The 14,543-nt window shown below is 39.2% G+C and overlaps 1 protein-coding gene across 1 annotated transcript in view; it reads left to right on the top strand.

The window, feature by feature from the left end:
- pitpnm3 (PITPNM family member 3) overlaps window positions 1-14,543 on the top strand; it is a 128,207-nt gene that overhangs the window by 83,053 nt on the left and 30,611 nt on the right. Inside the window, exons 7-8 of the mRNA XM_048612362.1 lie at window positions 1,246-1,419; window positions 10,513-10,661. Of these exons, the coding sequence (XP_048468319.1) occupies window positions 1,246-1,419; window positions 10,513-10,661 (323 nt within the window). The remainder of the gene's footprint in view (window positions 1-1,245; window positions 1,420-10,512; window positions 10,662-14,543) is intronic.

Genomic DNA, 14,543 nt, shown 5'->3' with positions numbered 1-14,543 from the left:
GACTCTCTGCACCAGAGGTAGGGACACTACCAATGCACCACACAATCCTAACAGACTCCTGTGTACTGCAGCTATTGGTTGAGAAGAGTCCACAAAGATCTGACACCCAGTCTCCTGTTTTCTCTACCAGCATGAATAGAACATGTTACTTCTAAATTACTCAGAGAAAAAGGAAAATGGGAAATCAAAACAAAGATGAATTTGGCCGAAAATAAATGACTCAGATAACTTGCATATAAATTGAATTGAAAATCAAACTGTGTAATTTGTATTTTACCAAACTGCTTGATGTTTTTCTTTTGTTTAGATTAACATCAAATCTTTAAAGACTTACATGCCAAAGGAAAGAGATAGTTTGTACTACAGCCAGTTTTAACACATCTAAACAATTAACTGTAGCAGAATTCGATTTACCAAAAACAAGAGAAACAGAACCCTTTGGTGAAGCATTTTCTCCAGCGTTCTCTTAATTCATTAACAATTTATAAATGTTGGCATATTTTTGCATACAACGTTAGAATTTTAGAAGGTTTGAATCTGCGCTGGCACCTTCATTTTCATATTAACCACCAATTGCATTTGTATAGCTACACTTCAGATATGATTGAGAGGAAATTAGTCAGAAAAGAGAATTTTCCAAAACTTATATCCTTTGGGAGAAAGTGATCGTTCCACAGGCCAGGGAAAATTTAATAATTGCGGTAAAAATTGATAGCTTGCTGCAGTTAATTTCCACTTAATGGTGCAAAGCCAAACATCCTATTTTAGAACATGGGAGTAGTTCGAAATCTTTCTTTCTCTGTGAAAGAGAGTCACCATTGAATCATCACCCCTATCCTTACTAACTCCCAATGAGTTGACGGACAAATGTGCACATTTTCCTCCATTATTTAATGTGAAGGAAGAGGTAGACTTGGAATAATATCCTTCCTAATACAAACCGTTTTGTTCACATCAGCAGATCTTCTTCAGTGTTATGCCTTGTACATGTTTGGAAAGATTTCAGTACGAAGATGAAGCTGTTTTTAATCTGTTCTATCCCTTTAAGGTCACTGTACAAGTACTTCCTGTACAGAAGTAGCTAAATAAATTAACACATGCTATCCAGCCATTGGTGACATTGAGCCATACAACCCTTGAAGCTGAGATTAATGAATGGAAAAATCTCCATTTAGTTCTTAAAGACAAACGTGATTTTATTCAGGAGGACTTCATGCATGTTATTGTTTTGTTTTACACCCACAGCTGACCTTCTGCAGAGCCATGCATCTCTCTTTCTGGAAACTTCTAATGCCCCCACATCTCCTAACACCCTATTGACACAATTGCAACGAGGGATACGTAGAGGCAGTCAAACCAGCATTACCAGCGAGGTGTCAGGATCTTCCGAGAGCATCTTTGCAACCAATATTGCGAGCAGTAAGTAAACTGTTTAAACTTGATTTTCTTGGATTTCTTTCTAATGCATACCAAGAGAGGAATCTTCTTGCCTCGGAGGTAGAGTGGTAGGAGGTGCACAAAACATTTCATTAGGTACGGTGATGGTGTAACCGCCATCATTGAATTAACTTCGAGTAGGAGAGTCCTTCCTGCCTCTTTGCCAATTGATGCCTTTAAGCAGAAGCACAAAGTGTGTGGACTGATGATCACCCAGAGCTGCAGATGCCTGGATTCTTGAACCTGATTGAGGGCATGATGCAGGGCAAGAGGCCACTCACTGAGAACCAACCCCCTGGCATTGCTTTCCGACCCCCTGCTTGTGACCCATACTCCTGGAACCCTGTCCTTAAATCACTTAACTTGCTGTAGGATCCGTAGACCTCTAGCTTGATTTCCCAACAGCAGCCAGCGGCTTTCTATGGAAGCTGCCAGCCTCTAGTTTGTTGTTAAATCCTGTCAGGCAGGACCACCGCTCCTTGTGGGTCAAATTCCAGAGAGAAGCCCACCAGTGCCCTCAGACTGGTCAAAGAACTGGGACGCCTCATTGAGATGGTGCAGCAGGAGATTGGTGTCAGATTTCCAGCCATCAGGCAAGACTCAGGACACCAATGAAAGATTCCGGCCTAGGAGTCTATTTAACCAATGGCCCATATCTGTGATGTTTCTCTATTTTCCAACCTTTATTCTTGAAAGCTGATCTGCTTCTGGAGGTCCAACTTTGTGCCGGTCTCAAACTTCCAAATTTGGTTGCATGCTTCTCACAAACCTATGCATTAATGTGTTAAATTGAAAGCTGGTTCACATCATCATAATGGATGCTAGTTAAGTTGGAAAGAAAACAGTTTTTGCAGTGTCTTTTCTATCATTTATTCTTCGGTTACCCCATCCAATCAGATTAACTTGTTCTTTATTTCATTGATGATTGTGGGATCTTGCAGTGCACAATTGGCCACCATTTTCTTATGCAACACCAGGGATTGCACTTTAAGATTATTTGGCTCTGAAGCACACTGAGATATCCTGAGGATATGGATGACACTGTATAAAATGCAAATATATCTTTCCTAAAACGCAGCTTTTGACACAGGTCGATTGTAAACTAAATTGTCACAGCCAAACCTGTTAGCCAAGAGCGAACCTGAATTTAGTTATTTAATCCTAAGCAAAGAAGGAATGAATGGACCTCTAATATGTTACAGGTTGTTAACAAAACTTGAAAGGTGTGCAGCGTTTTATTCTGGGAAGAGTTTTATGGACTTAGAAACATTGTCACATTTATAATCGTATCACTGCTGTTGTAGTCTCTGAATTCAGCACCTGAAAATGATAAGCCACTGCATTCTATATAACACTTCACAAAAACAATGAAGTTAGAATTGTGAACACAGCTTGAGGAACATTCCCTGACAGTTGCGGTGTTACATCTGGAGAGAACGTGCATGTTCCAAGAGATTGAAATCACAGATAATAATGCATGGAAAAAAATATCAATTTAAGCCCAGGCTTTCAAAGCCTTCAAGTTAAAGCACAAAAGGTGATCTTTTTGGTTGCTTTTTTTAATATTGTTATTGTGAATACACATTTTAATGTCTCCACTGTAAGGAAACTTGTTTTGAGACCTTGGTTTACAAAATCTATTTTCAGCTTTTTCCTATCATTAGTAGCTCATGGCCATCTATGACTTGTAGCTTTAAAAATATGGCAATTGGTTTCCTCTTCATTACTACCTGATTAGGATTGTACATTACTGTTCAATTGCTCTTTTATGAAAGTGCAATTTGAACTAATTAAGTAAACATATGATCTTTCTACTACGGCTCTGCTGATTTTTTAGCTAATTTAGTTTTGCCTTACAAAATAAATTTCTATTTAATGTGTATATTAATCTATTGAATGACAACAAAAAAATCACAAGAAATGTGTTGCATCTAAAGCATTTATTTTCACTTACTAGTGCATATTCTTTACAATCTGCAAATTTTATATCACACTTGCATCCGAAATCTCATATATATAAAACAGGAAAGCATCCTAATTAACCTGTTAGGAATTGACCTAATTAACAATCAGCAAATGGAAAGCAGGAGTGAAAAACTAACTGTCATGAGTTGGAAACTATCATTTAAAAATAGGAAGCAACAGCAACAGTTTAAAAAAAAAGCAACCAGACAGTACAGATTTAAACCAAAAGACCAGAGGTAACATATGGAAAAACTTTGTTATGCAAGAAGTGATTAACACGCTGAGTTGGTGGATACAAATTTATTTTCCAAAGGTAATTGATTAAATACTTGAAGGAGAAAACGGTGCAGGAATATAAGGAAAGAGCAGGGAAGTGGGACTGACTGGATTGGTCTTAATAAGATCCAGTGCAGGTTCAATGAGTTAAATGGCCTCCTTCTGTACTGTGATATTCTCTGAAGCTACAATTCTCCTGAAATTCCATTAAAATCAACAGATGGTGGAAAAAATGAGATTGATTCCTTTCAGCCTGTTCTTTACATCTGGGAAGCCTAGCTCTGGCACATGATCAGAATGACAAAGTACGGAAGATGCAGATCATTCTGATTGTTCGGAATGTAAGGCGATGTCCGTGCTCTGTAAAAGGTCACAATCCCACATCATTACCACTGCCATTAATCAATATAGTTAATGTATTGCAATATTAAGCCCCCAATTTTTAAATTTAATATATCTGTCTTTTCCCTTGAATTTTTATGGACTCTGAAACACAAATTCTTCTGTATTTGCCTTTCCATAGACTTCTCAGCATTATTATGAGGCTGCAAGTTTGAATTTTGCTGGGATGCAGAGTCCATGTAAACGGGTGACTAGGGCAGAATATTTCATGTTAGTGCTAACAAAACAGAAAGAGACAGAATGAGGAAAGAGAAACACTATTAACGTTCTTCCTATCTTTTTATGTTGTTTTTGTCTATGCAATGTTCTGCTTGCTGCTAGAAATGTTGCTGTTTATTCCTTTTTAATGAACATTGTAATTAATGTTTTATAAGTGTGTGGAATGTAATTCATTTTCAACGGTCAGTAATGTGCTGTAATTGGACTTTTCACAGCATCTCTTCCTACAGCAGGCAATTTAATCAACATTTCTCTAGCCTTTATGTGGAGCATTGGATCTGAAAATTCTTATTTCTTTCATGACTTACTCATGAGCAAATTAGTAGCTTTGGCTGAAGTAGCCCTGCACATGTTACACTTGACTCATATTCACTGTGTCTTTAAGATGGTGTTTAAATCTGGACAAAAGCGAACATGACTGACAATAATAGATTACTTCATAAGAAAATAGATAAAGATGAGGAAGACAACTCACCCCATTTCACCTCGTACGTCCAGAAAGTCTCTCAATTATACATTCCAATTGTTTTTAAGTGATTCTGGGCCTTTTGCCTTAGTTTTTATTCTAATGGCCTTTCTGTCCAGTGCTCTCTTTGTGCCAAGAACTTCCTAACATCGGTCCTAAATTTGTCTTTTGTTGGCTGGTTCTCTTGAGCAAGTGTCACAGTTTGATTCAAAATAGTATTCCAGATTTACCCTTTTTATAACATTACTTTATATATCTCTCTGAAGTCATCTTAATCATCTCCTTACAAGGTTAAAAATCCCAATTTCTCCCATCTTTTCTCTTAACTCCCTTCTGTGATGTTCACCAGACCCAAAACGTTAACTCTGATTTCTCTTTACGAATGCTGCTGGACCTGCTGAGCTTTTCCAGCAACTTCTGTTTTTGTTTCTGTGATGTAAGGGGTCAGTTTCATAACTCTTCTCTGAGTCACCTCTAAGTGTTATCTTGCGCTAAGTGACCAGAATGGAGCTAAGATTCAGGAGGTGTTTTGGCCAGAAAGCATACTCTTGCAGCATGACTTTGTCCAATTTCTGCTGTTCTATTTTGGATATATCAGCATTTCTAGCAATCCCATTAAAGGTACATTTTGTCAGTAAAATAGACAAACAGATGCCATTTCTCCATTTAATTGGGGATCCTGAAGAATATTTTAATCACTCGTGGTTACTTGATTACTTTGAACTATTTACCTCATTTTTTCAAATCAGTACCAGTGGCTTCAATCCATATCAGTGTGAATCATATAATCTATTTTGTTTTTCAATGTATAATGACTGAAGACTGGGTGCCTCATTCTTTGATGTTAACTTAAAAAAAATGCCATATTAAAGTATTTCTCAGTTACGGGAAAAAAATGTGCACTGACAACATACACTTCCATATTTCTTGCCCACTCCATTGTTTCTGACTTTTCACTCTCCTTGTCTGACATCCAGAACTGAACAAGATGAAATTTCCTCTTAGTAAATATAGAGAAGGCTAAAGCTATAACTTTGATGGAACCAAATTCTTTGTTTACAATATTGATGTTGTATTTAAGATGGCTCCAACCACATGATAACTCCATCTTTAATACTGCCCACTTCCACTTCCGTAACAACTTTTGACTTTGTCTCTGTCTCAATTATTCTGTTGATGATCCCCTCAATCATTCTTTTTTTTTAAAAAAATTGATTACTTCAATGCCCTCCTCTCCAATTCTTATCTTCAACTCTACATGAACTTAAGTCCGTCGAAATTACTGCTGCCCATATGTTAACTAATACTAGCCAAACCTGACCTATTGTTGACTCCTGATCCAGCAATGCTTCATTTCTAACATTCCCATCCTTCTGTTCAAATCCCAACATGGCTTTGTTTCCCCTCCATATCTCTGTAATCTCCCCTAGATATGTCTGCACACGTCTAGTTCTGGCATCCCCAATTTTAATTGTTCTATCATTGCAGTCTCTACCTTTGACTTCACCTCCCTACACCCTAACCCTCAAATTCTTGCCCTAAGCTGCTTCTCTGCCTCTCAACCTATCCAATTTCCATTTAAATGCTTCTTCAAACCTAACTCTTCAATTAAGCTTTTAGCCATCTTCTCTAACATTTCTGTATGTGATTTTGTGTCCAGATTTATTTGATAGACCATCTGTGAAAGTGTAGTGGATATCTTGCTACGTTAAAGGTGATGTATTAGTGCAATGTGTTATTGTGCCATTCCCTGTTATGTAGTCTCCACGTACCATACTTTGACTGTACATTTCTTTAAGCAGCCAGATGTCACAGTAATTTCATTGAAGCGATTGGGATAGATTTTTGGCCTCACCATATAAGTGTAAAACATTACCAAGATGAGACAAGTACTGAAAATCAGGAGAGAAGGATCACATGACTACAACCAAGTCACAAGAACATCCACTATTTTAAATGCAATGAAAGCTTGAGGAAGTGGGAGCGGCTGCACTCAGGCAATCCTTTAGAGAAGTCAAGGGGTCAATAGTCTCTCCATGTTCCACAGGGGTCAATATTGGGGCATGTGGCCTCTGTACTTTGGGAAAAATATGTCAGAATCATTATGGTCATCCATTGACCCCTCCTGACATTTCAGAGGCCAATTGAGCGAAGAGGAGTGTAAAATTGATATTTTTACATTATAGAAACATGCACTCTTGGGGCTTACACATGAATAATTATTGAGCGAGGCATGCAGTGGAAAGCAACTGTAAAGATTGAAAATCTGCAGAATAAATGGTTTCAGAAAGAAAGGAGAGAAAATTGTTGGTTAATTTTAGCCTAGGCTCATGATCACAAACTGACAGTGTCAGATGGGATGATTGCTGTGTAACTTATTGGAAAGTAAAATTAGTCAGGATATATAATGCGCATGCGCTCTGGACCGGTGTTGACAAAATTACTAAAAATTTTTTTAGAAAAAGGCTGTTTGTTGACTATTAGAAACATAATTGATTCTCACAGTGTTATCATTTGTGTGGGGAGGTGTTCAAGAAATGGCTACAAATAACTTGAAGGCTGAACAATAATATTTGTGGTCTAAATTCTGTCAGACAACCAGCTAATCCTTTTCATCAATATGTCAGTTTTTGGTTGAAATAAAACATTCAATAAAATGGATAAAACATTAGATCAAGTTGAAATATTTATGCTGTGATTGAATAACAATGACAACCTTTAATCTGCACAGTTTGACTCTACTAAAGATTAATTGAAACAACCTTCAGCCTTATCCCTTTAATGGGCACTAGCCCCACCTTCCAGGACAGTATGTGGTATATATTTAATGTCCTTACATGTTCCGACCACCTTGCAATTATTTTTAGCAAAAATAGATTTGTTAACATCTGGTACCATGACCTCATCGGACAAGATGCATCTGTATACCATGCCAGTATTCTGTGGGAGATATGATAAGTTTTTGGCACCAATTCAATCACTAAACTTTATCGTTCCAATGTTTACACATTCCTATTATGGGCTCATTTCATGAAATTTAACTTCCTTCTTACCAGAGTTTATCTATCAATCATGGATCAGTTTTAAATTTGTGTCTGGAATCACTATTAATGCTGTGATTTTAAACAGTGAGCTCTCTCCTCAATGCGGCCCTGCAGATGTTGTAATTGGACAAGACAGACCCCTGTCAGGAACCTGGCTTGATAGATAACGTTTCCTAGTTTTCATTGAAGAATCACTGTGTGTTTACAGTGCAGAATCACAGAATTCCTACAGTATAGATGCAGGCCATTTGGCCCATCAAGTCCACAAAAACCTTCGAAGTGGATATCACACAAACCCACCTCCCCCAACCCTATCCTGGAACCCTGCATTTCCCATGGCCAATCCACCTAACCTGCACATCTTTGGAGTGTGGGACGAAACTGGAGCACCTGGAGGAAACCCACGCAGACACAGGGAGGAGGTGTAAACTCCACACAGACAGTTGCCCAGGGGTGGAATTGAACTTGGATTCCTGGCGCTGTGAGGCAGCGTTGCTAGCCACTGAGCCACCATACTGCCCTAAGAAGGCCATTCAGCCTTTTGTGGTTGCACCAAGTCTTCAAATGAACAACATTACCTAATGCCAATTCCCCATACCCTTTCACATTATCCAATGCCCTCTTGAATATTTCAATTGAACCTACCTCCATTACACATCCAGGCAATACATTCCATACCTGAACTACTCACTGAGGGAGAAAAGTTTTTCCTCATATCAGTTCCAGCAACATCTGTGGGAAGGAAGCAGTGCTAACATTTTGAGTCTGGTGACTCTTGATTCACCTTCTGCTCTCCAAGGAGAACAGTCTCAACTTCTTCAAACTATCCTCATAACTTAAATTTCTCATCCCTTGAACCATTCTTGTGAATTGTTTCTGCATTCTTTCTAATGCGTTCACACCCTTCCTGTAAAATGGCACCCAGTACTGTACACAATGCCCCCAAAAGAGGCCGAACAAGTGTCTTATAGAAGTTCAACATCAACTCTTTGCTTTTGTACTCTATGTCCCAATTAATATTTGGTTTGATTTAATCTATTATTGTCACATGTACCGAGATGCAGGGAAAAGTATTGTTTTGCGTGCTTTCCAGACAAATCATGCCCTATATAGGTACCTCAGGGTAATAGAACAGAATACAGAATATCGTGCTACAGAGAGGGCGTAGAGAAAGATATATTAACTGTAATATATAAGAGGTCTGTTCATAAATCTGATAACAGCAGGGAAGAAGCTGGTCTTAAATCTGTTGGTATGTGTTTTCAAACTTTATCTTCTGCACTATTATGATTATTTATCATTAATAATGATGAGGATATTGTATGTTCTATTTACTACACTCTCTACCCGTCCTGCCACCTTCTGAGGAAGGGTGACTGGACCCAAAACGTTAACTCTGTTTTTTCCTTCACAGATGCTTCCAGACCTGCTGAGCTTTTCCAGCAACTTTGTTTTTGTTCCTGATTTACAGCATCCACAGTTCTTTAGTTTTTTATTCTGCCACCTTCAATGATCTGTGCACATTAACACCCAGGTCCCCCTGTTCCTGCATCCCCATTAATCAAAATGGAGGACCAAGTTCAGGGTTTAAAGTTGTTGTTGAACACATTGGTTGGAAAATGACTGTTTTTCCTTCAGCTTGCACTGGACTTCACTATAACGCGGCAGCAAGCCCAGGATATAAAAGGTGAACACAAGAACAATGCGTTGGATTGAAATGGCAAGCGATGAGCAAGGTTGGGCTTATATTTGTGAACTGAGCAGAAGTGTTCTGCAAAGTGGTCACCTGGTTTGTATTTGAAATCACTCAGTGTAAAGGAGACATTGTTAGCAGCCAATACATTAAAATAGTCTGAAAAAAGTAAAACTGAATTGGTACTTCACCTGGAAGGAGTGTTTGAGCTCTTTGACGGTAAAGAGGGAGGCGGTAAAGAGGTAAATGTTGCTCTTTGTATGATTGCAAGGGAAGATGTCACAGATTGGAGAAGTAAGGTATTGAGGAGTTGGCAGTGACGGAAGACTGAACCATGGTGGCTCTAAGAAGTTCTGACATGGAAGGGAAGAGGGAGGATATGTTGTTCAGAGAAGAAGCAGAGAGCCTCCCTGATTGGGTGAAGGTGTGGAGAGATTGCACGTCCACAGTGAAGAGGAGGCCATTAATACCAGGAAACTGGAAATTGTTGAACTTAGGTAGGGTATCCGAAGAATCACAAAGGTAGGTTGATAAGACCTATGACTTTTCCATCTTTTTTTCAGTTCAGAAAGTTCAGTTTTTTAGTATGAAGAGTCATGGGACTCAAAAGGTTTCTTTCCCCACAGCTGCTGCCAGGCCTGCTGACTCTCTCCAGCACTTTCCATTTTTATTTCTAATTGAAGTGCCTTGCCTTAGTAGATCACTACTGTTTATAGAGGTTCCTCCTCACAACAAGGTCAAGATGGAAGATCAGATGGCATCACAAAAATGTGCAAATGTTTGATTTGTTTAGCTCTAAATCACGTGTTATGGTGTAGCCAAATTTGACATAATGCCCAGAACAGCCAGTTATATAATAGGACTTGCATCTTACATTCTGTAAATGGCTTGTTTCAACATGTCTGGTTAAGAATAATCAAAATGATTAATTATTGTTTCAATAGAGTTGAATTTAATTCAGTACAATATGATGTATGTTACCCAAGAAAATATTTGCTTGTTGTTCACAGTCACTACAAAATGGTGGGGGACAAAGAGGATAGACTATGCACTGTATTGCCCTGACACGTTAACAGCTTTTCCAACCGTGGCTCTACCACACTTGTTCCATGCAAGCTACTGGGAATCAACTGATGTGTTGGCATTTGTTCTACGGCAGGTAACTCTCACAGGTTATTTCTTTTTAAGAATAGTCATGGCACTTTGAAATGAGTTAGTAAATAATATTTTAGGGTAAAGTTTGCAGTGCAAAGCTCCTGTCAAAAGTGGCTTTGTTATGTTACAACTGCAGCTCTGGACACTGAAGCTCCTCGCTGCCTAAACTTGTCCCACAAAATTTACTCTTGTATTTGTCTCAGGTTGTAGCATGTGCAGAATGCTGTTATAGTCGTAGTGTCCTGTCACTCACATTGACATGGGACTGGTATGAGCATGAGGAGTCAATTCTCAAAGCCACACCGAAGCCGACACAATTTAAGAATTTAGTTCACCTCCTGAGTAATGCATTGACCTATTTTTTTCTCTAACCAACCTGTTCAGAGATGTTATTATGTGCCTTTGAAGCAGATGGGACTTGAACATGGATATCTTGGTCAAAGGGTAGGGACATTACCACTGCTCCCCAAGAGTCCTTCCAATTAATGCATTAATTTGTGCAACATTATCAGAACACAGCCATGTTATGGAAATAAAAATGATTAACAGTTGTTGATGCAAGTCAGAGTCTCCAATAGTGGATATTCATCCATAGAGTGAAATACATTGAGATAAAATGTTGCAAGATAATCTGTCATCTGACATTGTGATGGACAATTGTAAGCCAAAATATAAAACTGAGGATTGACCTGACAGAGGTCTTCCAGAATTTTAAACGTCTTGGTAGAGTAAATATGTTACCTAGTCGTGAGAACATATAACTGAGAGCCATTAATACAAGATAATGACTGATGGATCAATTGGGAATTTGGGAGGAAATTCTTTAAATATGGAATGATTAGAATGTAAAAGTCACTACCACAAGAGGAATTTGAAGGGAATGAGATTGATGCATATAATGTGATGGTAGATGAACACAAGGAAGTAAGGAATAGAGGGAATTGCTGAAGAAGAAGAGGAAAAGGTTCATGAAGCATTAACACAGGCTGGCACCTGTTAGGCCATATGGCCTTTTTGTGCTGTAAAAACTATAGTACCACGTATGTATGTAATAAGTATATTGAAGTACACAAACATACCAATTGTAGTCAATGAGGTCAAAGCAAAAGATACTGGAAATGAACTTGACAGATCTGGCCACATCTAAGGTGAGAGAACAGAGCTAACATTTCGGATTGATTACTTGTCGTTGTGGCCTCTTTAACCACTTGCCCAATTTTAATTTCCATTGATGTTCTTGGAGCTAACTGGGGCAATTGTATAAAATGGGCACCTGACTTCATCTAATCAGCTTGGTGGATGAAAGTAAACTAACCTACAGTCACTCTGGCTATACGCAAACAAAAATGAATGAAGCAAGTCTGTCGACATCCTTCCTGATGAAGTTCCACTTCACAACTATTATAGCTGTGGAGTACGACAACAAATAACTGCTAATGAGCTGGCTATAATCATTTGGCAAAAGATCTGTAACCTGATGACAGGTATTATGTTGGGGCTACATTGTACACCTAAAATTTACTTTGAATTAGCACTTTCTCTGTAGCTTTTTTAAGCCAAGATTAATGGCTGTGGCTGTGTCATTTCCGAGAGGCTTTTTGTAATAGTTCAGGAAAATTATGAATACTGTTCTGGCAGAATACATCAATGTACATGAATTAAGAGGAATATTTTATTATTTATGTTGTATCATTTTGTTATAAATGTGTTAATCTTGTCATATTAAATGCTGACAATATGAATAGATGTTCTAGAATTCTAATTACAAGGAATGATTTTTCATACATAGTGTTGATAAAGAGAGTGTTCTTGTAACAATAGTTTGATTCATCAACCCAGTACATTTTAAAATAAAGATTTGAGTGAAAAATGAATGTGGCATAACATTTTCATTTGAAACATTCCATTGCAATTTCACACAGGGTTTTATTTTGTTTATTCACTTGGTTTGTCCACTTGTCAACTTGGAGTGACCTACAAAGGAAAATTAATGGCTGTTCATCCTTTTAATCCCTTATTGGTCTGCAGGAATTATAAGATTGTCAAACCACTTCAGATATTGGCCTTGTTTTTTTGTTGTTGGTTGTTGCCAATATCTTCTCATCTGCCAGGGTTAACAGTGCTCCCGCCAGCCAACAGCTTCTTCTGATTACATAGACCTACAACTCATTCCTGAGTTAGGGCAGCACAGTGACTCAATGGTTACCACTCTCTGCCCCACAATGGCAGGGACCCAGGTTCGATTCCAGCCTCGGGTGACTGTCTGTGTGGAGTTTGCACATTCTCCCCGTGTCTGCGTTGTTTCCTCCGGGTGCTCCGGTTTCCTCCTGCAGTCCAAGGATGTGCAGGTCAGGTGGATTGGCCACAGTATCTGGGGATATGCAGGCTATGTGGATTAGCCATAGGAAATGCAGGGTTACAGGATTAGGGTAGGGGGGTGGGCCTGAGTGGGATGCTATTCGGAAAGTTGGTGTGGACTGAATGGGCCGAATGACCTGCTTCCACACTGTAGGGATTCTATGAGACAGTTCCACACCCAAGTCTGCCTAGTCACAACTTGACCATCGCTGTCCAGTCATCACCTTCAGAGTTCGAATCTGGGTTCATCTTCAGCCAAGCATGGATACTTCCCTGGATCGGTTACACTTTCACTCAATTCAGGAGCTAACCTTAAGCTGCAAAAGGCACTTCTAACTCAACCCCATGCTACCACTGACCTCCTAGTCCAGGTCTATGTACTTTCTGCAGCCAACTCAACTATAACACCCTTACGTTTAAGATGGAGAAAATAAGTTTATGTTCCTGTTTCTGATTCCTCTCTGGCATCCTGGTAAATCTTAGAGAATGGATGGAATGAGATACAAACCAGGTGAAAGTTGGTACAATAGAAGGACAGAGCCAGTTTAGGTGTTTGAAAATTGCTGGTTGGAGACAGCCAGGAAACAGCAATGATGAAAACTGCAGGAAGTGGTGGAGAGACTCAGCAGTTCTGGCAGCATCTGCAGAAGGAGAAGTAGAGTTAATGTTGTGAGTCCAATATGACTTATCTTCAGAACTGAAAGGGCATAGAAAAGTGGTGTTTTTAATGCTGTAGGAAAGGTGTGGAGAAGGAGCAGATTGAACAGCTGGGAAAGGTGCTAGCAAAGGCAAAGAGAGTGCTAATGGTAGTTGAGAAGGGTATAGATGAAGACTAGGTGGTAATGGTAGGTAATTATAGACGTAAATAGGTCTGTTCTTCTGAGAGCAAACCCATGCAAACAGTGTAGTGATTGAAATGACGTCAGCCAGGAAGACTTCATAGAATAGGAGTTCCCCGATTGGGGCTGTTAATCTGGCTCAATCAGGGAGCCCTTGCTGACAGATAAGAACAGGAGAGTCAGACATCCTGTTCACTGTGACAGCTGGCTGTGAAGGAGCTGGAGCAGTGTCAAAAACTCTCCATGTATAACCAAAGGGTGACCTGGTGATGGGGTTATTTCAAATAGGACACAGCAGGAGGGGGTAAAGATGTTTGTAGGGGATAAGGATAATCAAACGGAAGACAGAGCTCATGGTCTGAAGTTGTTGAACTTAATGTTGAATCCTGAAGGCTGGAAAGTGCCTAACGGAAAATGAGATGGTGTTTCCCCAGCTTGCATTGAGTTTTGCTGGAGCACTGCAGCAGGCCCAGGGCAGAAACATTAATGTAAGAGCGAGATGGTATATTGAAGAGACAAGTTACTGGAAAGGTGGGGTCATTCTTGTGGACAGAATGGAGTTTGTTCCACAATCTGGTCATCCAGCCTGTGTCTGGCCTTGGTATTGTAAAGGAGTGGTGAATATTGTGAGTGGTGAATACAGGAGAAAGATTGCATGTCCATAGTGAAGTAGAAGCAACTGAGGCCCA

Source organism: Rhincodon typus, chromosome 26 (assembly GCF_021869965.1).
Source record: "Rhincodon typus isolate 14 chromosome 26, sRhiTyp1.1, whole genome shotgun sequence".
Classification (NCBI taxonomy): Eukaryota; Metazoa; Chordata; class Chondrichthyes; order Orectolobiformes; family Rhincodontidae; genus Rhincodon; species Rhincodon typus.
Note: the sequence above shows the minus strand (reverse complement) of the source record. Positions and strands in the feature narration are given on the sequence as shown.